Genomic DNA, 27,986 nt, shown 5'->3' on the forward strand with positions numbered 1-27,986 from the left:
TAATTGACTTACCAAAATGTGCCCAAGCTAAAATTTACCCTATTTTTAATACTAAACATTTTAAACAACTGTTTTCCATGTGCGCTATTTCAAAGGAAGCCTGCGAGAAGCTTCTCTGTAGACCAAATACCCATAATTTGAAGCCTCCAGCTTTAATAACAAAAAAGTTATAGGCATTTTAAAATGACGTTTTAGATTTATGAAAATTTTGAAAGGCTTCAAATTTTGAGTATTGGGTCTACCTATGGCAGTCTTTTAGCAGTTAGAGTGGTGTATTTCATGCAGGGTTCCTTTAATTGCGACGCTTTACCTTTTCCTTATAATCTTGCTGGTTATAAACATAGGTAGAAATCATATTTTCATAGATTTTAGAATAAACAGAATCCTAATCCATTTAATGAGTTGAAAATAAATAAAAAGTGCAATATTATGTTACTGAACCATGTGAGTCATACATTTACACATGGTTTCTCCTAGCTGTACATAGTAACACTGACATATGTATATTTACAAGTATATGTACTCATATCATGTAGAATTTCATCATAATTGCATGTAGGCCCGGCAAAACGTCCTTGATAAGAATTCAGGCAGTTTGCAAGGTAGAATGAGTCATACTACATTATATATCACTGGTGCACCTAACAACTAGGGGCTCTGTATTAAAAGGAGACTAAAATGGCAGAAAAATGGCCTAAAACCATACCAAGACTTGAATCTTAAAATAGAATAGCCCAGATAATCATCACAGGACCTATGTGAAACTTCCCTTAATCGGATAACTTATCGGTTCATTGTTTATAAATGTCTTAAGCTACAAACAAAAAAACGTTACTACTTTATAAAATAGGTTCGGGATAATTTAGAAATTGTATTTCTCTACAAGCATTGGTAAGTCTAACTGCTTTGGTAAATTTCAAGCCTAATCTAATTCTGATCAATATTAAAATTTGACTTTTGGAATGTTATTGCTAAGACAAAATGGATGGAAAAGATAATAGTATCCCTACAATGATTACATTATCCACAATTTTAGCAGCAATTTGAACAGCAGTACCACAATTAAATAAATTTGTTGGACGTTGTATCAAGCAATTTTACTAATTATATTGTAGATGTGCTATAAAATCTAGCAAATTCTCTTGCAATAATGATGCAATGCGAGGTCAAAACATTTCATCATTTTTAAGAGAGATTTATTTCAGAGGCTGCGGTTACTATATACGTACACAGCCTCTAGAACATGATGAAATATCTTAAGATGTATCCTTACTTTATGCAATACTAGTTGCTTCGTCCGTAGCATTTGGGGAAAAGCGAGTAATTTCAGGAAAATAGCTTAAAATTACACCAAGACATTTATAAAATTTACTTATTAAGACGACCAAAGTCCGAAATATTAAGCTTCATACAAAAAAAACTTGTATCTTCCCAATTTTATTATTAAAGAAATTTATTTCATAATGCTTTTTTAAAAGATGAGACCTAATTAAAATATTTTAGCAGTATGTTTTGTTATGTATATATGTATTTATTTAATTTTTGAATATATCTTAGTCAAAGATGTATACATATACTATGTATAGAATACAGTATACAGCATATTTTAGATATAATTATAAAAATTATCTTTAAAAAATCTAAACAGCACATTTGTTTGATTAATCGAACTTGTAAAATAGTTTGAAGCCAACCAATGTCATTTTTGAAGCCCTTTGCGCAGTGCACGCACGCTCCTTTCTATCTCTGAATTTCATAATGCCAGCTTTTTTTAACTTTGTTTCAGCAAACACGCAAGTTTTGTGTTACAACTCAAAATTATGCGTAATAATGTCACAAGAATTGATATCATTTATTTCAATCAAATGCTTTTGATAGTGGTAACTTTGAATTTTAAAGAAAACATTTAAATTTTGGGCTGTTCACATTGACTTATATGTATACAGAAATTCCAAGTTAAGAAGAACATGCTAGTTTGTTCGAGGTCTTTTTTCCGTCTGCTTTTTGACGTCACACAGAGACAGGGGCGTGGGTTAAGGCCCAGGGGGGGAAACCGGTGTTTTTTAGAAGTGCAACTACAGGGGAATGGGGATAGAGCTAAAAGGGCATGGGTAATACATAGAAAGTGTCCAGGGGTGCTCTGTAGATTGAATGAATTCTTAAGAAAAAGGGATAGTTTTTTTTAAGGGGGAATACGAAACATAATTCATGCCTTTTTCTGAGAAAAACGCACGCATACACACACACATACGCACAGCCTCAAACATATTTCACCATGCTAAATATTTATATATGGAACCAAAACTGACACACTCATGCTAAAAAGTTTCAGTTAATGTTAACTATTGAACCAGTGATGATAGTATGATATGTTACTAGTGAAACAAAAATACTCTAATAATAATAATACGATAACAATGCAAGATTGTGATAAAAGTTACCAAAGAAGCTTAATATTACAAGATACAATTACTAGAAGATTGACAAGAAACAACGTATCCAAAGGTTATCATTGTTGCATATCGGAATATTAAACAAACAAATTTATTTATATAATATTATTTATAATTATTACATTTAATACATGTGACAAATTATCAATATTGGGTTATTACACCAAAACACAACACATTTTACCATTAAGAATTATACCTCTGTGGGCTATGACCAAGGGTAAAGAAAGGTTGTTTATTATTTGCATTATTTTGGTGCAACTTATATAAAGGTTAAGTCGACATAATATAGTATTTAAGTATAACAGGTCTTAGACAAACATTTGCAGGGCTAATTATGAAATATAAAGTTATCTAATCCGAATAATTAGGTATGAAATAAGATTTACTATGCTTTAATGACTTGCTCGTTAGAATTTAATAAACAAAGATGATTGTGTCCATAAGTAGCACAGCAATTGATAAACAAATCATTATGAAATCCTAACCTATTTGTTGTCTACTATTATTATATTGTAATTCAACATTTGGAGGTTAAATAGTAAACCATTAAATATTTGCAAAAAATGAAAGACAGAGAAATAAATTGAAATATAGAGTAGTTGTGCTTTTATTAATCTTGTCTAGCTTAACAAAGCAAAGAGATGATATAAGATAAAAATTTAGGGCCCTAAGCCAGTCTAACATACTATACATACAGAAAACTAATTTTTGTATATCCTTTTAAAATTTATATATCCATTAATGTCACTCAATTGATATAGCAGCATTCAGTATCAAATATATAACAATTAAAACTACTTTTTGATAATTTTCAACAAAAAGTTTGAAAATTTTAATGTGCGTGATTGGACAAAAAGCATTTACAAAGGCAAATTGTAAAGATAACCATGTCCATTATATCAATAAGAAACTAGAACATTTTTCATGGCAAAAACTTTGAAGGGTCATTGATAACATTTAAGGATACCATAAGAAGTATTCACTCAAGGAGAAAAGGACAATGAAGTAATCTTTCCCAAAGGAAGAAGCTAAATTTATCAACTATTTCCATCTCCCTGTATCTTTGGTTTTGATCATACTCAGGGTAGGGATGGGGCACCAAAATAAAAAAGAATATTTTAACTTTGAATGCTATTATTCATAACAATGATGAAAATGAGGACAAAAATGTGCTAAAAATTCCTTTTTAATATATTATATTTTACAATCAATTCTTTGAAGGTTATCCATATAAAAACTTTAGCTATTGAAAATATTATTTGAACCAGCAGAAAGGACAATTATGTCCATAAGTTTGCCAGCAATAATAAAATAGGTGTAACTAACAGCATAGCAGTTGATGAACTCTTTATAAAAAACATAATACAATTATAATACATTATTTCAGTTATTGTCAATTGATTAGTTTTCTAATAACATTGCATGTAGAGTAGCTGCGCTACCTAATATCCTAGTTTGAAGGGTCATTGTCAAAATGATCTATTGATTTTTTCATGTCTCGTCGCTAAATAAAAGAACTGTATATTTGATATACACATACAGGAAAGAAATATCGTATACAAATAAATAGCTTATATTTCAAATTCAATTGGGTAAAAAAATGTCTTCTCGCCTATGCTGTTATCACAAGCCCAATGTCCAATGAGTAGAGCATTTAAATTGGCGAATAAAAACTAGATAAATAGTGACAGCACTTCTTGATTATGAAGATTACATTTACATAATGGTTTAAGGCTAATGCACGCTAATAACATGAAATAACAGCAAAATTAATGGCTTGAAATGACCTGAATCCTGCGGTTAAAGTTTAGTTTAAAATATCTCTAAATTCCTATAAATGATAAACCATATTTTGCAATCTCGTGTGCTGTATACACTAAGCGAGATGCATACAAGAATAGCAAAATTCTATTTTTCCCTACATCGAATTGCAAACCTTTAAAAATTGATACTATTTTATCTACTTTTCCGCCACTCTGTAAAGAAAAGTTTCTTAAATTTTGTTTCTTTTACTTTAGACTTTTTTGAATTGCTTCATAGCTTTTTAAAAAGATAAAATAAGGGCGTTTTCCTTCCCACTTGTGAGCTGGATTTTTTGAAAAAATCGGTTAAAATGGAGAAACGTCATTTTTTTGTTTCAAACTACTTTAAGCTTATCATGGGACAGATTTTGAAGAACGATTTAAAATTGTTAAAATTGTGTCTCTAAATATGATAGGTTTCAATTTCACCATCCCATATGATTAGGCAGATTGACTTACCTTTTCAAATTGATTAAAACTTAAACGTCAATCCCTTTGTTATTATTCCATTTTCATATCAACTTAACCCAAAATCTGGACTGTTATAGAGATCTATAGCAACACACAATCGATAATTTGAAAACGATAAACACTAGTAGATATAAATCTGGCAGACAGTAAGCGTGTTCATAATCAATTGATTTATTTGAAACAAAGAGGCAGTACATAGATTCTTGGAAGCGAAGCTACTCTTCTTGGTTGATCTACATGCCTGTAGCCCATCTATATTTTTGCCCTGATTGCACATAAGAAATTGTTAAGCTGAAGGCACGTGCCTTACTGCAACCCCCTCCCCCCCCCCAAAAAAAATCAATGTTTTTTCTCAAAAGCTATGCAGCTACTAGACATACATTTACTTGTTTATTGAAATATCAATTTATTATTGTCATATGCGTCTCATTGAATATTTTAGCTAAAATTTATAGTTAAAATCAATAATTTACCCTACATATTAAAGCACAAAACACTGTCATATGATAACATTTTTTTTAAATCAAAACATGTTTAGTTGCAAAAGGGTTATATGCTTAAAATTCTTTGTTGCTTTGCTTGCGAATTTTAATAAACTAATGCGTTTTTTATTGATCGAAAAGAAAATTAAAAACTATCAATTACCAAGAACATGTGGAACCAAAAGTAGCAAAGCTCTGTGAATGATTAAGTAGAATAAAAAAGCATCTCATCCCGATAACTTACACAATCCAATAATAGACACAAAACATTGTGTAATAAAGTATAGATTACCTTAAAAAAATGTTTTACTTACAGACTTACCAACACTACATATATGTAGAACAGTTTTGCTGCTAAAAATGAGTGATTAAGTATTTGGTTTTAACCTTGAGGACGAAGAGCCAGACAATCACAATGAAACTTTTTAATAATTAACAAACTTCCTCTTAAACAATTATTTTTAAATTTAATTTTTCCTAAGAAACCATAATGTGGATAAATAATCAGTTTTTCTGGAAAACTTATTAATACTTTATTAGTTTTGATTAATTTGTTGGGTGGAAATTGCAAAATTCTGAGAAATACTGAAAAAATATGGACAAAACTTTACATAAGTAGTGCAACAAAAAAAAGCTGATATAAAAATTTATGTGCTATTTGTTAAACTGCAGTTATATCTTATATATAAAACAACAGATAAATCTTTTATTATTATAAGTGGCTCTGACAGACATATAATCAGATGTACATATGAACAATACCAATGTCTATATAATTGTTGCGCCACTAAAATGTTTAATTTCTCTTGTTTAAGTATGCAGGTACTTCATGTAAAAACAAACATTTAAATGGAAGCTATGTCTTTCCTTTTTATTGCTGGGACATTTTGAAACATTTTAACTTAACTTGATATGTTGATGGTCTCTCATTTTAATATGCTTCGCTTTAGAGCATAAGAAATATCATTGTTAATTTGAACAAAATATAAAAAATGAAATCTGCGAGTTTCCTTTCAGATTTCCCCACCAATTTGTAAAATAACCAGTAAGCATTTTATTTAAACAGGCAAATTTTTTTGAAAAACTTCCTGTAATACCTGGTATACTAATGTTGACATTTAAATACAATGATTAAAATTTAATGTCATTGCAACCTGATCTTTATCTACTTCTGTAATTCTATCAAGACAATAATAAGACTCCTTTTGCCGATATAATAGAAACTGCTAAGTTTAACAGAGTTTTTGCAATAATTTCGCATGCATGGTTGTCTAAAGTAAACCAGGTGTTGGCAAATTGCAAATTATCTGCACGCAAAAATTCTTATTTTATCCAAGACTATTTTTTGTAGAATCGTAGCTACTCTTTATATATTTTAAGTCCAAACATCCCCCTTCCGTTTCTTTCATGTTTTTTACCCCAGTTATCTTACTGATTTAGGTTTGGGCGTGTCCCTCTGTTTGTTTCCATTAAATCTCACTATTTTTAAGTATCGCTTTTAATTGACCGTTCTGTAGTAAAAAAAATATTATTTTTTATTTCGTCTTTCAATATTTTTCAATAGCTAGCCTACTATAAACAATAATTTTTGTTCATGTTTTGCAAATTGAGGCGAAAAAAAGAAAATTATGTTACAAGGATTTATTGACTTTTTCCACAGTACTTGGTTTAGTAATTTTTATAAGTAGCGAATCTACTACATAAATATAGACTGTATGTGTATTAGTAAGTTTAAGAGGGTGAGCTGACAAATCTACAACATAAATACAACTGTATATATGTCAGTTTGTTTAAGAGGGTGAGCTGACAAAGTAAAACAACTTAAGATTTTTCTAAATATTATCAAAATTCAAAATTCATCAAAATTGCGAGCTATTAATGGAAAACATCGTTTATTATTATTATTTTTTCAAAGATTATTATTAATGTGCAGTTTTCAAAGTGCAAACTAATGTCTGCCTCGTGGTTTACCGTTTTCAATTGGTTTTCAAGTGGACAAAAATATTTCTCTTTATGAAAAGACTATTCTGTTGCACTATTAATTTTGAGCCTTGTTAACAGAAAAGAAATTTACCTGAAATAAAATTTCTTGCATACAATTTTTCTTCATTATTTGGACAACAATCATTGTATTTTTTTGCATATTGTAATAAATCCTTATAATAATGTAATATTGTTCACCATCACAGGTTAGCTTATCATAGGTCTTGGGAAGGTTTATAACTATTTGGGGGAAGGTTACAACCACCCTCCCAAAAGAAATCGTCCCTAAGAAAAAAAAATACCCCTTAATGAAATATTGTAATAAATTAGTTATGTTATATCACAGCAGACAAAATATTTCCATTATAAAAATATATTAGGTATTGTGTTGACTTGTGGAAAAGATTTTTATTCCATTGTGGAGAGTTGTATGGCCATCTGTTAGAAAGGTTCTGCTTGGCAAGATAACAGATAAATAGAATAAATGCCCCAATTTTGAAAAAAGTCAAAGTTATATTTAATCTTAAACCTATTCCAAATTAAATTTTTGTAGTTTAAGAATTTTTTTAGAATCAAATGTTTTAAGACCAATATAGTTTGCATTAATTGAATATGAGACAATTACTGAAATAATAGTTATTTTAGAAGGATTTTTTTAGAAATAAAAAACTTTATCTTTATATTTTAATGATAAACGATAAATTTATTAATGGGACCATCAGCATCCCTTTCTTGTGACTGGTAAACAATAATTCATCTGCTGGCAAAAATAAATTTGTGTTGTCTAGAGCCAGTCTGGTTATAAACAAGTATACACAATAATCATAGCAGCACAGCATAATTATTATTATAATGAATAGATTTCTTACGTAGAGTTAGTCTGATTGCAAAAAAGTATATATAATAACCAAAGTTACATCAATATCATAATAATCTATTGCGGAATCTTACACTTTGGCATAAATATTTAAAGAAAATAACTATAGAATTTTTAATTAAATGTTTACTAAAAATAAGAATCTTTTGATCAATTTTTAGTCAAACTTTAATAATAATTTTATTTATCTTTTTGCACATAAGTATGATTAGGATTAAAATGTTATTTGTTAAAGATAAAATTTATTCTATGAGTATACAGGTCTTTTAGTGACCAACGGAAAACCTTAATATTTTTTCTCATAATAATATTCCATATTTTTAAATGGTTGAGCTATAAAAATAAGATACAGTAGAGCTTTGCTTTTTAGTCTATTGCAAGTAAAGCAAAGCAACAACAATGCTTTGTGGTTTTACAGGCAGAAAAATAGCTTACCATCATTTTTCCATGTAATTCATGGCTTGTTTAAAGAGCTTTAACCTCTCGAAGTACATGGATAACATTACTTTTTATCACTCCCCGTCATTTAGTCTTATTACAAGGAGTATTTAAAAGAGTATTAAAGGTGAGGGGTGGGGGGGGGAGTGGGGTTATGTTTAGACATTTTAAAGAGGGGACAGACACATACAGACATACTTACATGGCACTAGACACGTTACATGTGAGACAAAAAAGTATGAGACTTGGAGAAATGGTGAAATATTTTTTTGCAAAACACACTCACTCACCTATGCATAGAACACACACACACACACACACAATGTGGGGCAGCTGATTTAGAATTCTGATGTGGCGGCGGCCTAATCTACTAAACATGCGCCACTTTACTTAGGAGCCCAGACACTAGAGAGGGGAAGGAGAAATTTGTGATAAAGAGGTGGGGATATCGTACTGCATGGGCATGGGTGGGATTAGGGGAAAGGGGGGGAGTAGTAGATCGGTTCATGTTTTACACAAACTTCAAGTCGGACGTTCGTTCGTTCACTCCTGGAATAGTCCAGGCCTAGAACTCGTGTGGTCATGACGTACTCCTATCCGGGCATTTTTATGTAGCATCAAACTAGCCGGCTCTTACATAAAACACATGTGATAATAAAAAAGTGTTAAAAAGACAATTTTTATTTTTTTGATAAATATATGCAACAATGGTTAATTTACTAGATAAAGAAGAAACAATGTATCATATTGAAGTGATGAAAAGATCCAGATTTAGGTGGCGAACCTTTGATAAAAGTGACATAAAAATGACTTCATTTATAGTTATAATTTTATGTACATTATTATTACCAGTTAATGTGGTGGCAGAACAATATTTTAGTCAGGAACCTGAGGATATAACAGCTAAGCTTGGCCAGGAAGCCATCCTTAAATGCGTTGTCGAGAATCAGGAGGGTATTAAACAGTGGACCAGAAATGGTTTTGGCCTGGGCCACCTGCCGGAGCTGCCTGGTTTCCCCAGGTATAGCCTGACGGACGAGGGGTATCTCAGGATCAACCCTGTAGCTGAAGAAGACATTGGAAGCTATCAATGCCAGGTATAAACTTTTGCACATCTATTTTAATTGCTTTTATAATATATTCATTAGAAATTTAAATATTTCTACAGTCTATACTCAAGTTATTAGAGATGATAGATTTGTGATTTACTCTGGATAACGTTAAACATTCTTCTCTAAAAAGAATGATCCATGCGTTACCTTAAAATCTTTAAAATATTTTTTTTCTTGGGAATTCAATACATTATCCACGTAATATGTATTCCTAGTAAGAAAAAACTTTCTACTTCTGCATTTTTATGTACATCTAATATATTGTGAGAAAAAAATGTAAAACTTATTTTAAGTTTCTTTTTTAATTTCAGGTTAGTGCTGGAGCCACCAGCATGCCTATAAGATCCAGAGAGGCCGCGCTGTCCGTGCTGTATCCTCCAGGAGTTCCTCTCATCCTTGCCACACACAACAACGGCAAAGTCTCCGTCAATGAGGGGTCCTCCGCCTTTCTTGAGTGCCAAGTGGACGGCGCGAAACCAGCGGCCACAATTTCATGGTCAACTGCCGATCAAACCGCCTCCCCCGCCTGGATCGATTCTAAAAAATCGCGAACAATGAAGGATGAAGAAACGCAAAGATTTAAAACAATTTCCAGCATACAGTTCCACGTGGATAGATCTATGCAAAACACAACAGTTGTATGCACAGCTGAAAATGTAGCCAGCAAGACTCCCACCTCCACAAGTGTACAACTCGATGTTTTGACAAAACCCAAAGTAACTCTTGGACTTAATACCGGTACTGGCACAGTCAGAGAAGGCGACACCGTTGTGGTACAATGTATAGTTGACGCCAACCCACCGCCCTACGGCATCACCTGGTTCAAGAACAACGTTGTAATGAACGGTGAAAACAGCCAGCGTCTGACGCTAAATAACATTGACAGTTCCTTTAATAATGCAGTCGTCAGCTGTGAGGCAAGAAATTCTCTGGGAGCTGAAAGGACTGGTACAACAATGAAACTTTTGTTTGCCCCAAAAATCATTGTTAATCCAAAATCAGTCACTAGAAAGGTAAAAAATTTAAATTGTTAAAAATTTTCAGTCTGAATTGCAACAAAATCAAGTTTACATTTAATTAAAACGTTGTAAACCATTTTCCAGTACTTTAGGTCTATGGAAGATTTATAATCGTTACTAGTACGGACGTGTGACTTATATTGCATACAGAAAACATAAATGAAGTTGCTAATATTTTGTAACTGTTTTAATTTAGTTTCTATAAGATCATTTAAAGAATTCATAATCCAATACCATTTAAGTCTTAAATATTCTTGTAAATTTAACATTTTCTCTTTATTCTCTTTTATTTTTCAAAATTTTTATTTATCCTTTTTTAATATTCTCCTTTAATTTCAGGAAGGCACCAAAGTAAGCCTGCGAGTGATGGCCAACAGTAATCCTCCAGCCAGATACCTCTGGTATAAGATGACCAGCCCAGAGCAGCCAATCGGCTACTCCGACACCTTAGAGCTAATAGTATCCGCTAACACAATCGGTCAGTACAAGGCCAGAGCCGAGGTTGATGGTTTCCCGGCCGTTGAGACGTCCATTGCTACGGTAGCAAGATTAGAGGCACCCAAAATTTTGAGATCTGAAGAAGGACAAAGATGTAATAAGGGTGAGGATTGTGAAATAGTTTGCTCTGTGGACACTCTGGTCTTGGATAATCTCAATATCACCTGGTATTTTAAAGGTAAGGACCTAAACTTTAAAAAGAAACTTTCAGGGATATTTTATATGAAGAGTTTTGCCTATTATGCAAATAACTTGCTGAAAATTACCTAATACATTTCCTCGATTTGAATTTTTTTATTAGTGCTTATTATTTTTCAATCTTATATATAAACTAATGGATTTTTTATCCTTTTATAGTGATAGTCGAAAAGATAATTGATGTTTTATTTGGCGCCATGCATCAAAGTTATTAAAATAGGTAGAATGTTTAGTTTTTTTGCCCGTCAAAATCAAAGTAAATTTTTATTGCAATTTGTCCTGATAATTATTATTTGACCGCTGTAAGTAAGAGAAAAAATATTTCTATAGAATCCTTAAATTATCTATCTTTACAAATAACTAATATAAAAGTGTTAGATTCTTTTATTATTATAGAAAAGGACTGTATTTTTATATTTTTTATCAGTATAGCATATAGAAGGTAATAGGTTACAATATTTTTCCTGTTCATTTATTTTACTTTTAGTTCTTTTAATTAAAAAAAATATGGCTACAATTATTAAAAAATGTTAGAAGTAAAGTCTTTTCCTTAACCAGATTGCAAATAATCTATCATAATGTAACTATGTTAAGCAAAACAGTAAGTTTATGCATTCTAGAACATTTCTTTATATAAAAAAATCATTATAAAATTATTATATTAGGAAAAGTGAAATTTTTCATAGAATTTCAACTGGTAAAATTGCATCTGCAGTTCATACAGTAAAAACGATCAAAAACAAAAAAAATTTGCCCTAACATTAATTAGTAGTTTTGAAAAAATACTTAACAAGAACTAGACCCAATGATTATATTCAAGACATTTTTGATAACTTCATTATCAACGAACAGATTAATCTTCCTCTCTATTAAAAAAGTTCATAATTCTGTCTTGATATTCAGTGTGGTTTTTGCAAGAAGATTAATATATCATCCTATTACTCATCTGTATTATTCATACTCGTAGCTTTAAGAGTTATACTCACGTCTAAATTTAGATTTCTAGCTAATCTCAAATTTTGAGCTGTAAAGAAAACTTATTATGAAATTGAAGAATTATGTTTATGGAAAAATTAAAATGATATAACAAATGAAAAATCTGATATAAGTCAACATCAGCATATTTTTTAAGCGTAGCTACCATATAATTAGGCCCTGTTTGTCTCTAGTCATTGATATAGTTACTTAACTGAATATATTTCATCTGCAGCTATATAGATTATATATTTGTTTTTATGTATAGATTTCCATAACCAATTGTAGGGTCGTTTAAAAAATTCAACATATTCATATTGCTATGTTGCCATTTTTGTGCTTTTGCTAAGCGATTAATGGACATAGTTATCCTTGTTGTAATATTTCTGCAATTGGGTCGGCTATAAAAGAAACATTTGTGCGTGCAAAATTACACAGAATCAAACTTTGCAAACATAAAAAATCAATATATTAATATTATTTGTACATTAAAAATAAATTTTTACAACATCTATTAAAGCAGAGTACATTGATTTCTAATAAAATAAAAGCAAAGAGAAAGATGAATATTCTGTTTAATAAAAGTAGATAGTAGATGAGAAAAAAGCTATAAAATTGACGGGATAAGATAACGAAAATTAATAATATCTTTTACAATTATGTATAACAAAATTTTTTTTTTAACTATATCTGAATAATTACAATATATTATGAATATTTGTCGCAAAAAGGTTGAATCTTGGAAAGAGCCACACCTATCTAATAATATTCACGGTCTTATACCTTACCATTGACACAGCACAAGCTATTCATAAAGATTATATGCATACACTTATAAAGGGGGATTTCTTTCTATTGTATTTTTGCATCCAAGGCCCTGCAGGGGTGTTTAGGTGTTTTAAGTAGCGGAGATACTCTAATGCTATTATGTTTCCATTACAGTCATTAAATGGTTTGAAATCTTAAAACTCGTGATTGTTATTACTTTTATTCTAAATATTAATTCATAAAAATAGTCGCACTGCCCTTCTTATAAACATTATCTTACTTGTTTATGACATTCTTTTATGATAAGTTTCAATTTAGTAACTATACAACTTTGGCCCAATTGTAGTCTACATAAGCACGTATTTAAATTCTAATTAGATTAGAGCCAAATTAGAGTTATGTACACATTCAGTTCAGTGCATTTTAATGTACAAGCCCTCATTTGGTGTCTTTGTCAATTCAAAATTATGTCTACTACATGCTTAGTATTCATAGAGGGATTTGTAATCTAAAGAGAAAAAAAATAAGGATATCTTTTTTTAATGATTTAACAATATTGAAAATACACTGAGTTATTCTGCAGCAACTCATATTTTGACTGAGTATTTTTTAAATTTGAAATATTCGTACCTGTTTCAATAATATCTATTAGCATTACAAAAAGAATAATTTTCTCCACCCATTAAAGTTTTGCATGGTATCTATGCTATTAATTCACTAGTAGATGTCTACCATTGCATAGTAATATCCTTGGGTCTGATCTTAGCATTTCTTTTAAAGAGACACTTTGATATTTAGATTTAGGTAAGGCTTTGTTAAGGCTGGAAACATTGTCTTGACTTCAATTATTGATGGGTTTAGTCGATTAAAAGCCAATGAGGGATCACATGCCTGTTATTCACTTTGATTATAAGTACATCATAAGATTATAATTTAAAGCATATGATTTCAATTGAACATTGAAAATTTATAAAAGTTAAGAAAGGACCATTTAAGTTGTAAAGTGTTTGAACATGCAGAATTTGCTAGTTTACCCAGCGGGGCGCTAACAAAACAAGGCAAATTTGTTTTACAATTGTCACAGGGTCCAAAAATAACTACTAAACTTCTTGCAAGAGATTGCTTGTGATAATCACCTATTTGCAAGTGGAATCGCATACTACCCCACCCCCTATTTTAACGAATTAGTGACCTTTACGGTTACTTGATTTTTTACATGATCTAGTTCAAAAGAAGTTTGCTAAACATTTCTTGTAGCTTTAAAGTTAAATAAAGGAACGGTGCCCACTCGCGAAATAGAGTATTTGTAAAGAAAGGAAAGACAGAAGGATACATCTTTATTTGTTTGTAATCAATCCAGAAAATGTTTTGCTTTAGGGTAATTTAGAGATTTTTGAAGCTGTTTTTATGTTTATTTTATACTTAATTTTAACAGGAAATTCTTAACTTGTTAAAAGAAATAGTTTTCCATGATACATCACAAATATGGCTAATGATTTTTTTATCATAATTTTAGATTTTTAAATTTCGTGTTAATCAAACTTAAAAATCAGTAAGTTAATTTCAATGTATTTCACAAATGTTAATTTGATTTTTTGTAAGTGTTTGAAATGTAACATTTAGGGTGAAATTCATTTAATTATCACAATTTTGCAGTTTCCACGTGGGTGAAAACAAAGTACAAATCTAATGAATGTTTTTTATTCATTAAAAAATTTAATTCACATGTTTTCAATGTTAGATTTTTTGCTAACGTTATAATATCGAAATTGTATGAAAAGCTACAATAAGGTGAAACGTTTTTATTAAACAAAAGAAGAATTTTTTCTTGTTACAACATAATTTCATCATTTTTACAAATTGAAACATTTTTTCTTAACATGTTGAAATTTTTATAAGCTTTACTAAACAAAATTTTGTTACAAAGTTATATTATGTATTTCAAAATTATCTAAAAGTTATATTAGGGTAATAGAGAGCTTCCCTGAAAATCAAATGGATCTATTCTTGCAGCTGTTTTGATTTTTTGCTTCAGACAGACAGAAAGACTGACATCCAAGTACTAAGTATTATATTATTTGTCAATATTAATCAAAACTTTGCCATTAATTAATTAGAAAAATATTGATTTCTTTTTAATTTGTTGAGTGATTTATTTGCCTTAAATAAAATTATAGTCATATGCTTATTTAATTTTTTTTATTATTCTAGTCTCTAAAATTTTATTTTAAAGGTCTACATAATAAAGTTTTGATATTGGCATATTATGACTAACCGGGGCTTGTAAAAAATAATGTGGGGGGTAATCCAGGGACAAGAATATTGCATGCAAAGAAAAAATATGTACCTCCAATTTACAGTCTTATTATTAAGCTGATTTCTATCAATGTTGATTAAAGAAAAGTTTATTTTTTTCAAGATATCTGTTTATCTTGACTTTACTGACAGAATTTTTTTAAAAAATAGTTTCTATCACATCCCTGCAATTGGGGGAATCTATGAAGAATACATATTAGAAAAAAAAACATATTTGCCTGGTGAGTTTTGACTAACCATGATGAAATTCTGAATTATAGACGGATGGATTACATTTTCTCCCCTACAGATAGAAATCTTCTTTCATCATGCTTTTTTCTGGCTCTTGTTAATCAACTTTTCTTCACAAAGTCAGTCAACTGTTCAGTCCTTTTATGGGGATATAGGCTATAGCCTATAGCACATTAAAAAAATATTTCTTCTGTTATAAAAGATAATTAGTAGGATAAATTATATTTTTTTTTGTATCCTATTGTATAATGGAAATAAAATTAACAAAAATTCTAGAATAAAGGGAAGCTTTTTGACTTATGAAAAAATTAAATGCAGATCTTATTTTTGCTTAGCTAGCCGTTTTTTAAAAAAATATTATGAAATAAGAAAACAATGTATGTAGAACATAATTCACATTTGGAATAGAAAACATTATTAGTAAGGAAAAATATTATTAAAAATGCTGATTTATCCGTTAAAAGTCTAAAGGTCACAAAAATAAATGAAATAAAGCTTATTGCTTTTAAAACATTTATTAAAGGACGTAACATTAATTTTTAATCCTAGAATAAAATTCATAGATAAAAATCATAAGATATGTTATTTGAAGAAATTCCGAAAAAAAATCAATTAGACACCTAAAACGCCCCCTGCGAAATAACTTGATACTTTTGTGCAAATAAATTTGCATCTGAAATCACTTGAGAAATGCAAATTAGAATAGAAAAAACTTGAGAACAACTAAATATTTCGGCTCAAACATGAAATAAAACAGTTAGGGTTATGAATGACCTACAGGAATTTTTACTTTACGAGACCTTCTTGAAACCTATACCAAAAGTCAACCGTTTTATTTATCTTGAATAGCAGACTACTTGTCGTTATCTTATGATACAGTTACAATTTTTATTAATAATATCAATGTTTGTCTAAATAATAATTTTACTCACAAAATTGGATAATTCTGATTAAGTGTATTTATTACCATCCAAAAGGCAAGAAAAGTAACACAGACATTATCATACTTCGTAATTTAAAATTATCTATTTTAATAAAATTTTAAAAAAGGATTTTAAAGATGGTTAACTCAAAGTCCTAACTATGAAATGAAATATTTTGACTAGACTACTTATCTATCTTAGTGTATTGAGATGCATATTGTTAGACAGTTAAAAAAAAGTTCAGTAAAATGGGGAAAATCAATCAAAAAAAGCACCCACGTTTCAAGTACTCATTAGACTGTCTCATAAATTGTATACAATTTTAAATATTATGATATTTGAAAGAATTTTGATACTTTATTTATCATTTTCTAAAAATATAATCTTTATATTTTGTACTTTGTCAAAGTTTATTGCCAATACTCATGAAAAATGGTAATAAAACTCATATTATCCTTTCTAATCCTAGTTGTATGCATTCAGAAAGAGATACTACACAAATATGCATAACTTTATGTGTACTTTTTTACTTTGTCTAAATTGACACTCTTACACTTGAATTTATATGTTTAAATTTTTTTAGAGCTGCAGCTTTTTCAATTTTTAGTAATAAAACAGAATTTTTACATATTTTTGACGCAAATATCAAAAAATGTGCTGTGCTAAAAAATATTATAAATGTATTCATTTCTAGCATTATTTTTAAATAAAGGATTTTGACATAAACCAATATGGGAGAGTATCCTACGTAATGTTATGTACAGTGACCTCATAACACACGCTTGATATTCTATTCCTCGCTTTCCGGTCGAGTAGGCGAGTATGCCCCTAATTAAACATTCAATATATGCAGACATACACACGCACACACTTTTTTTTAACCAACACTGCATTTTTTAATTATTCTAAGCTTAAGTTATTTGATCTAAAAAAGGGTCATTTATCTACGCCTATGCAAAGAACTTTTAAGTTTGTTTGTCTTTCCGTCTAACTGCCTCAAGAAAACGACTGACTTTAAACTAGCCTTCTGGTTTTCAAGGAAGCCTTCTAATGGTCATATTTCAGCCTTTAGAAAAAAGTATCGTAGTTTATATATTATAATAAAATACAAAATTACTTCTTGAAAATCTTTGATGTAAAAAGTGTCATTATTTGTATGAATGAGATTTCATGGCCATCTTATGAATGGGCAAATATTTTCATTAATGTTTTACTTAAACGGTTCTTGAGACTTTTAATGTTTGTGTATGTCTCAATGTGTGTGTGTTTGTGTGTGTGTGTGTGTGTGTATGAGTGTATGTGTGTGTTTTAAAGTAAGTTGCAAAATGTTGTTTACCTGAGAGTTAATGAGCCTAGAAGTTTATTTTGAGTAACTATTTCCGTCTGTCCTACTCCTATCTGACACATTTTTTTCATGAAAATTCTTGACCTTTTTTCAGACCTTTGCAAAGACAATTTGAATGATGAATGAGAGATATTAAAGTCATTAAACTCAATGTCTGAATGCCTTTTTTCTTATGCTGACTGAAGTTTGCAATTGTTTAGAAAATAATTAAAAAGTATTATGGGTATTAGGAAGGATGTTTATAATTTATATGTTTATTATTCAGGCCTAATGCAGAATTATTCTTCAAAAACAGCGAAGAAACGATACTTGAAAGATAGCATAATCTTACTATTATGCTTTTTAAAAGACGAATATATAAACTGGAAGAAGAATATTTTGGCTTAAAATTTTCCACCAAAAACTATACCAATAAATGATGAACATAACAAATAAATTTATTATTATAGGCAAATAGTATTTCTAGTGGTATCGTAAGAAAATCCGCCAAAACATGCATAAGATTTAAACAGCCAGGCATTATCCACATGTATTGAGCTCACTCAGCCGGTCAAAGCAGACCATGTGTGCACAAATATTTGACGTAGCCATGCTAATTATTTTATACAACATCATTAATTATCTTCACACTTTATATCATTAAGTTAAGTCATATATGCAATGCTATCTGAAGGGGGAAGGGTTGAAGAAGTAATTATCCTTACTAAGTAAGAATCAAGATACTTAAAATTTAGATATTTTTTATTTTTCATGTTGTCATGTTATATGAATTAGTCATTTTGTCAATTTTTTTTAAATACCTAACTTAAAATGAAATTATTTCCCTTTATTTCCTTTTAATCTATATCTTTCAATCCTTCAAGTCTAATTAAGAATTAGAAAGACCTTTTTTGTTTTTAAATTCCCCTCCCCCTTAAGAAAACAGGGATTGTTAAATGTAATATTTATCAAATTCCCCTTTTTTAAAAGAACAAAAATGGAGGATACAAAACTATCTTTAACAGGACAGACATTTTACTTTGGAATTGGGAGGAAGATTTTTAAATTTCCCATTGGCCTATCCCTTACCTAGTTGGCACACCCTAGTTGTCAAACATTGTTATCCCTGTTATAAATTTTTGTGTTCATGAATATTAAGTTACTATGACCAATATGTGTAAACAAATTTCAGGGGAATTTCAAGCAGATTTATCTATAAGCCTTTGTTAACATTTACATTTCCCTCCCTCTGCCTTTCCAAAGTTATTCAAAAGTATTGTAATTTTATGAGGGTTGATTTAAAATAAGACTATTTTTTTACATTTACGTATTTTATAAACCCCTTCTTTTTGTTTTCAATAACTTTTACAAAAAGAAACCCTAAATTTTGAAGAAATTTACCAAATGTTACATATTTTTTTATCATAAAATTAAAATTCTATTTTAAATTTGGTGAGTTTTCGAGAATTATTTTCCATTGAACAACTTGCTAAATTACTATGAAGATTGCAACCTTTGATTATTTATCTTTCCAAATAAATGAACAACATAGGGGAAGTCACAAACTCTTCTCTGTTGGACTTATTGTCATTCGATGTAAATAATTTAAAGTCGTACATTTTAACTCAGAGTTAATTAAAGATATTATAACATATGCAGTATATAATCAAATTATTGGCCTTCCAATTAAAAAAGGTTAATTTTTCATTTTTTTCCTTTTATCATCTTTATCAGACTCATCTAACTTAAATTGAATTAGGAAAGTGGAATTAAAAAAATAATTATTTTTCTGTTTAATATGTCAACATTTCAAAGTTTATTGTCAACAGTATTACTTTTTCTATTTGAAGAGAACAAGAATAAGAAATTATGTTTAAACCCATCTTGCAGGTTAATTTAATTTATATGCTCAGAAAAATTTAGCAATGCACAGAAAATGGACAAAATTATCTTAAGAACAGCTAAAAATCTTGAATTGCGTAAAAAATATTTTTAAGCATAGTCATGTTTTCCAAGTGTAGATTGATGATGTGTAAGTGATGATTTTGTCTTCTAAGTGAAGGGTAAATGCAAATGAAGAAAATGTCTCTATTTTAAAAATAAATGAAATCGTTTAGACACACAAAAAGTTTCATTTATAACTTAACCCCTACTTTTTAAATTAGAGTCTGTATAGCTTAACAATACTATTATTTGATTAAAAAGTAGTGCATCTTCCGTATATTATTAGTCACTTCCATCTAAGATACTTGCTGTAGTACTATCTCCCGGTTTAAATAAAGGTTAACCTATCTTATAGTTGGTATTTCTTTTTTGTTGTTGTCATGTCTCTTGTTCCTTAAATTCAAAATAGTATTGAAATTATACTTTAATTTTAGATAGCATTGCATAATTATAAGTAAACAAGTCATAATTGAATATATGCTAATCTAGTCTAAAACTTGATTTTCTTCAATTTTCTTGTCATAAATCAAATATTATAAATGACCAAAACTTTCTGTTTTGTTGTGTACATTTTCTAATTTAATTATATTGCTTGCTTTAATTGTTATTCTTCAGAAAATAGAATAAGCACTTAATAATTTTGATCAGTGGAAAAGTATAAGGGAGATATATTATTTTATGTGCAAACCCATATTAAATTACTTGAATTATAAACAATACATACAAAAATTTGGACTAAGTAATGGTCACCTTAAAATTATCAGCTGTAATCAATTAGGAAGTTTGGTTTCACATCCAAATACAAAATAACTGAATAGATTTTTATCTTTGCCAAACCATTTTTAGACTACTAGGCCAATATAGACAAAAGGCCCATTTTAAGAGGTTATTGACTTTTTAATTAATTTGTTTTTTTGGGAATTTTAAAATTTCTTTATTGCATTGTAAAATTTATTTGTTTTAAAAAGTATCAAATTGTAAATTTTACAACAAAAATGTGTAAATTTAGACCCTAAAAGGTTACGTTAACTTTTTTTTTCTTTATTATTATAAAAACCATCCTTAAAAAGGTGTGAAATGATTTCATGCATATCTGGACTAACTATCAATTGTTGGTGTAGGTTTTATGTAAGTAGCTCAATTTTATCAGTATAGAAAACCCACTTAATGTGTCAATAGGTAGGTGATTCATAGAGTTGGAATGGAAATAGCTAACTCAGACAGAATAGGGGATGATGATATATGAAAGTGTTTAAAGAAAAAATATGAGTTATTTTTTTCTAATAACATATCATTTTATATCTTTATTACATGATTTTTTTTGCTTAATATTTTTTTTGTGGGAGGGTGGGGAAATTTAACTTTAATAATCAAAATTAACAATTATCAAAATCAAACTACTTTTGGTAGCTAAACTCCTTAAATACCATACACAGAACTACTCTTGAATTGATCAATATTCTTGGCATCTGAGAATACCTCTTAACAATATCATATTAATCAAATGTAACAAAAAATTAATTGTTTTATCAAAACAAGTTCGAACAATAAATATTTTTGGATGGAATGCCCATTTTTATTCCTTATCTAGCAACCAAGGGTTAGGACAAATACCTCTTTTTAAAAAGGGTAAATTATTTCATATAAAATAACTATTTGTAGAACATATATATAGTTTTATATGTATTATCAAAAGGAAAATATATTTTTGACAAAAAAAGTAATAAATAGGTGCTTATTTGCTTGAAACATATTCACGTACGGACATACCTTAGTTGTAGAGTAGCTTCGCTCATATAAAGCAAATAGTCTTAAGATAATTTAAGTGCAAAATTAATTTAAATATTTAATAAAATTCGGTTAACTGCCACAATTTATTTTGATAGTGCCAGGGGAAAGGGAGATTCATTATCAGATTTTAAATAATAGCAAAATCTTTTCATTAAATTAATGTATATTAATTGGAAACGCTTGTTATGGGGGTATTATCGGAGTAAAAACTTATATATTAACATCCCTAATTCCTGGAAGGTCCAGACGGACAGTAAGACCCTTATCTGTTCTGGTTAAGACATGCAACTAAAACATATAGGAGAAAGAGAGACAGAGAGGGACAAAGAGAGTCGAGAGAGAGAAACAGAGAGACAGCTAGAGAGAGGATGAAAATAATAGAAGTAGGTTTAGACAAATAGCTATAACACTGAAAAAAAATTAACAGATCAAAAATTTGAAATTAGCTTTAAAGGAAATGTATTTATAGATTGAAATGATATCTTGTAGCTCATTTTGCTCTTAGTAACATAATTTATATAAAATTACAGTATTACAAGCTATAAAATTGCCAATTGACAAGGTTTCGGCTGGTATTCAATAATATTGGACTTGATGTCCACGTTAGTATCAAGCAAATTAGTTATAAAAACAGGTAAATTTAGAAACTATTACCAATTGCTATTTAAGTTTAGCACTGTATTGTAGACAAAAATCATTATCTATTGAGCTTCTATGTTTAATAAAAAAATTTCGGCTTAACAGTGCAAAATTAGCTGATTTTAATTTGCAATACTAGCAAACTATGAACACTTTAAAACATGCAATGAGACGCGTCTGTTTCATTTAAATTCTTCAAACATTTTGCAAAAAGAAAACATTATCATATGACATTAATGTCGGGGGGTGTCAATTCAGTGAAATCTAAACGACTGGTTTTATTTGTCAAAGGGACCAGCGGAAAGGAAAAAATATCTCGAAAGTTAATTTTATCCCAACAGTCATAACTATTTTAATTGTAATAATTGTTTCACCGTGTAACACTTGCTATGAACGAGTAGAGAAAAAAAATCCAAAGTAAACCTATTTTTAACACATCTTTTTATTTCTATGTCTGTATTCTCTATCTCTCTCTTTTTCTTTCTTTCCTAGTCTTTTTTCTATGTCTCTTCATGAAGGATAAATAATGTGCATTTGTCAAAGTAAAATTTGAAGCATAAAATGTTAATTGACTTAATGCAATTTTTAAAAAGATTTCAAGATCTGCAAAAGACACTTTAAGTCCAATCTTTAAGAATATTTCTTTAATTTTATTTATTGAAATTAACGAAGACAAATATCTACGGGTTGCGAAACTAACAACATTATTGATACAAAAAGAACAGTAAAAATGTTTGATTCATAAAGTAAAAAACAACCAATGCAATTCTAAATTATTGTTTAAAATTGTCAAGAAACAAAAAACACAAAAGTACGGACATTATTAGTCATAGAGAAGCTAAGCTACTTCCAAATGAATCATTCAAATAATTTTTTATCAAAACTATTTTTGTTCTATTTTCTGTGTTTCCCGTTGGCGTCTTGTGTCTGTAATGAATAAAAAAGTGTAAAATACAATCCATATGTGTAGTGCTACTGTACGTTTGTCTACAGGGAAATAGGGATAGGTTCTAGGATAATAACATAATTATGATAAGATGAATTAAGATTTTTCAACTTATTCTCGTTACTCCTTTACCTTGTTAGAGAGAAAGAGAAAAAAATTAAACAATAAAATCATGAGAAAAATTACAATTTTTCATTTAACTTTTCTACCATTAAGTTCATTTTTAACAATTTCAACTAAATGCAAGCAGAAAACAATAAGTTCTGTCTTTTAAAATCTTTGAGTGACTTAAACATTCATGTTAAAGCTGAGCTCTTTCAATAATCATATTCCTACAATCCACTAATGCCTGTCTTCTTAATTCATTCATTCATATATAAATACATTTTCATTTGTAATATTTAACTGTTTGTTAATATAAAAATGAATACTACCCTAAAACTCTTAGATTCAACAAGTTGCGCTTTTAATCAATATTTTTTTCTTGTTTAAACAAATATGAATATAAGCAAGCACGTGAGAATATGGGTTAATTTAACCCTTCCCCCCACTTTCTTTCATTTACTAAGTATATTTGCAATAACTTTTATTTAATGAAATCTTCCAATTTTTAACATGTACAAAACGGCCTGCTTACTTGCTTCAAGATCCATGTCAGATCTATATAGGAAATAAATGTCTATAAACGAGCTCAAGTTTTCCAAAGAATATATGACTAAAACTCATAGTGCTCCAATAATCCATAATAAACTCTCATTGCCCAGAACGATAAGACTCATTATTTTACTTTATTAAAAATAAATTCCTTTTTTTTATTTCATGTAGCTATTTACCTTATATTGATGTATTTAATTTCTAATCATAAAAGAGAAAATTTAAATTTATAATATAATAAATTTAAGAAAACTCTGTTTTAAAAGAATTCGATTGTGGCGACATTTTGTGTGGTCAAATATTAAACTAAAATTGTAATCAGCATCATTAACCCTTTAGTGATGGTAATGTAAAGAAAAAAATATAATTTAAAAAATCTTTTTAAAATCATTTAAATTATTAAATATTTACTTTCTTTTAGATAGTAATGCCGGGTGAGGAAAATAGATTTATTGAGAAATAGATATGCATATAGAAAACTAGCCAATAGGGAGATAATTATATCGAGCCAACTCTAGTATCTGTATATCAGATATAACTTTATTATTAGACTATATAGAAGAATCATATAATTAGAATAACCAAATTTGGGTATAGGGGGCAAAACATTAGGCAACTTATTAATCTTCAACGCTATATATTCTCTTTCCTTCAAGTTGTAAGCCTGACTTCGTATAAAGGTGCTAAGACAATACTTATTTTAGTTACTAGCTTATGACCTGTTAAGCCTTACTATTTAAAAAATGAAACTGTGACTTAACTTTAAAAAGGTATAAGAATTTCCCTTGCTATTAGACTTACGGCTACATACATACAGATATATGTAGACTTAAGAGAAGATTTTCTACAAATTAAAGTATGGCAAATTAAGACGAAAATATTATTTTTGAAGGGGTTTAAAAACTCTAGAAACTTTATTTTGTAAGAGCTTATCATACAATTTGCATCTATTGTTTACCAAAGCAAAAATAAATATTTATTAACTTAGCATAATAAATCCTTTTATTCTCATAATATTGATATTTATTAATGCTAATTTTCATTGAAACAAAATAACATTATCCAGACAAATGTACTTTAATCTTTTGTTTTTGAAAAACGCAAATCTGGTTGATTTTAAGCATATGTACAATTTTGGGCAAATATTTTTGCATTTAACATGTAGATAAACACATTTAAGTCTTGCCCCATTTAATATTTGATAATTTTAACCAACAATTTTCATTTGAATTCTGTCTAGAATTTGACAATTATATGTCTTTAACTTCATTTATACAGACATATGAGAGTGAGGTATTTGTATGCATTTTAGTATAGTAACATCATTTTTATGCATTTTCATAAACTCAAATTTAACCAATATTAACATAAGAAAAATAATGAAGTTAGCTAGAGTAGACCAGAAAAAGGTAAAGGTATTTTTTAAAGATATATTTTACATAAAAGATAGTAATATAAAAACCATACAAGAAATCTCTGGTTGATGCAAATGCCTCATTCTTTTACTGGAATATATTGTAAGAAATGCTTTTGACATTGACATATCATATGTGTCATTCACTTATTATATTGCCAACAAACTTTTCAAATTAAAAGCATAATAAAACTATTATATAGAAAGTGCACAGTTTATAGATATATCCATGTTAAACCTTGTTTTGTGTGTTGACATACAATACTAACAATTTAAAACTCACACATTGTAAAACTGTATTTGTGTTATATTTATGTCGACATCAAGCCTAAGATTAATCATCACTATACTGATAACAACAAAACAGTTAAACAATCCTAAGAGTAAAAATTTAGCTTTTTCAGTTGATATAACTAAAGCATTTAAAATGGACAGGGAATTCAAGGCTATAACATTTAATTAGAAACATTCAAATTAGTTTAGATTTACATTTAATAGATTTTAACAATGTATTAATATTTTTTATTATTTTAGGACACAACTTGTTGGAAGGAGGCAAATACTTGATGAACAGGCGCGAACGTCCCGGTGGGGTTGACGCCATCCTGCGCATACGAGACACCGCATCCATAGACTTTGGCGAGTACGCCTGCCGCGCTGAGAATGAGATTGGCTTTGATTATGCCAGTATAATGCTTGAAGAAACAGCATCAAACATTCTGGAATGGTTGTCAGAGCGCATCACCTATATCGCCTGTGGTGTCGGCGGGATGGTGATCGTCCTAGTCATCATGTTGATAGTCTACTGCTGTCGTGGCAGGCGCAAGAAGAATCCAAACACAAATTCAGAAAGCCATTTAGAAGAAGGATTTCTCAACAGCGAAAAGCCTATAATAAAAAATAATATGCGAGGAACAGAGCCTTACCGTAATTCCTACCTGTCACCGGAACTGCTGGACCGGATGGATACCTCCAGTATTGACTCCCGTGCAGATAGCCTGGCAAGGTTAGTCAACAGACCCCTGTCTAACCTCCCCCCAACCCATGCAGGCTATTACGGCAATGCCATGTTAAACAGCAGAATTGAGGATGACAGAATGTCGTCAAGCTCGTCACAGAGTCAGTATCCAATGATGCCACCGCAGGAGAACTGGGGCCGGCCACCGCTGAACTCTGGTCGCCGCAGGTCCCACTCCCCGTACACGACAGGGTCAGAGCTGATGGAATTTTCAGCTAATTCAACAATGAGTTCAGTCATGTCTAAAGGATCAAGATCTAGCAGGTACGTTCAATTTTAAAATTATTTATTAAATGTTTAAGCTTATTATAACATTTTAAATTTAAATATTTTTATTCACTTCATCTAATTACAACTTATTTCTTAATTTTTCTTATGAAGGAAAATTTTCTATCCTATATCTTATCGACAATTTTTTTAGATCCCAGCCAGAATCAGCACAAAGCAGCGGCGAAGAAACCCCTTTGATGAACCGCCGGGGTTTGGCCAATGACGGAACTTACCGCCTCAGCAATCCATCTGTTAACAACAGCAGATATTACGTAGGCGGCGGAAGTCACAGCGACGGTGAAGAGATGATAAAAGGCAGGCGGTGGACACGAGATGGTGCCAGCGGTGGCGGTAACTTCAGCGATAGTGACAATGAAGGCGGCCGAAGCGGAAAGAGCAGTGGGTATTATTCTGACGGCGGTACCAGCAGGTCTGGCCGCAGTCTTGCCAGAATGAGGCGAGTCTCAGAGGAAAATCATGACAACAGAGACGATGAGTTAGAGACTCTTTCTGAATGAGAGCAGAATCAATTAGAAAATATGAAGGCTCGTGATTTTAACCAAAATTGCCCACTGAATCTGTAAAGAAATGTCAGAGATATTGAGAAGAAAAAAAAAACAATTATTCGATAGCTGCGACACTGAAAAGTAGTTTGTGAGGGGCATTAAAGAGATGAAGTTACCTACAGAGGAGCGTAGCAGATTTTATCTTATCCCAAACTCATAGAAAGTCAGTCTTCATGAAAGATGAATGATCAAAGATAATAGAAGAAGCAATAGAAACGCAATTTGAACTTTAAAATGAAAGTTAAAAGTCCACAAAAATTTTAAAAAACGAAATTGTAACAGAAATAAATCTCTCTTTTTACCTCAATTAAGAAATGAAAAATAGTGAGTAGATCTGATTTTGATTTATTAAGCTTCAGCATTAATTTCTTTTTATAGTGCTGTTTTATTTATATGTGATTTTTTATTGTATTGTAATAATGAAAATAATATCACAAAATTTACCAGTTTTTATATTATTACCTAGTGATAGCTTTAATTTCTTTTATTTAATTTGCTTAATGAAGTGCCATTTTAATGAGTTTAAGCAATAACAATTGCTCTAGTTTTAAAATCACAAATTGATTTTGAAAAATTTTACTTTTAAAAAGTCCTTAAAATTTAGTTTTAAAAATTGTTAATTTTTAATTTGTTACACATAACTGTTTTTATACGCTTTTTACTATACATAAAAAAGTCAGATAAAATTTTTGTATTTATATATTATTTTAATCTGAAAAGTTCAGATAATTTTTAAAAAGATCTCATTTTCATTATAATTATTTTAATATATACATATAAAATTAATTGTAATGTACATTGTGTATATATTTTATTCATTATTGTATTATCATTTCTAATAAATTGTTTTACACTATATTTCTTTACTTAT

At 29.5% G+C, this 27,986-nt stretch overlaps 2 protein-coding genes across 2 annotated transcripts in view; both read left to right on the plus strand.

The window, feature by feature from the left end:
• LOC145327047 (uncharacterized) overlaps positions 1–27,986 on the plus strand; it is a 56,538-nt gene that overhangs the window by 12,091 nt on the left and 16,461 nt on the right. The gene's annotated exons all lie outside the window — the stretch shown is intronic.
• On the plus strand, positions 2,257–27,970 carry LOC145328750 (irregular chiasm C-roughest protein-like). The gene is made up of 6 exons (XM_080172573.1): positions 2,257–2,505; positions 9,233–9,606; positions 9,933–10,634; positions 10,980–11,316; positions 25,796–26,543; positions 26,701–27,970. Exons 1-6 carry the CDS (start codon positions 2,370–2,372, stop codon positions 27,065–27,067), a joined length of 2,664 nt encoding a protein of 887 aa, XP_080028699.1. The 5' UTR covers positions 2,257–2,369; the 3' UTR covers positions 27,068–27,970.

The sequence above is a fragment of the Acartia tonsa genome, chromosome 1, assembly GCF_053477335.1.
Source record: "Acartia tonsa isolate MP-2025a chromosome 1, ASM5347733v1, whole genome shotgun sequence".
NCBI classification, from domain to species: Eukaryota; Metazoa; Arthropoda; class Copepoda; order Calanoida; family Acartiidae; genus Acartia; species Acartia tonsa.

Bases quoted from the DNA above. Each gene is read 5' to 3' on its own strand.
- LOC145328750 (XM_080172573.1), top strand. From the start codon at position 2,370: ATGTTACTAGTGAAACAAAAATACTCTAATAATAATAATACGATAACA. The intron at 11,317-25,795 runs GTAAGGACCTAA...TTATTATTTTAG, and splicing joins TATCACCTGGTATTTTAAAG to GACACAACTTGTTGGAAGGA. The intron at 26,544-26,700 runs GTACGTTCAATT...CAATTTTTTTAG, and splicing joins AAAGGATCAAGATCTAGCAG to ATCCCAGCCAGAATCAGCAC.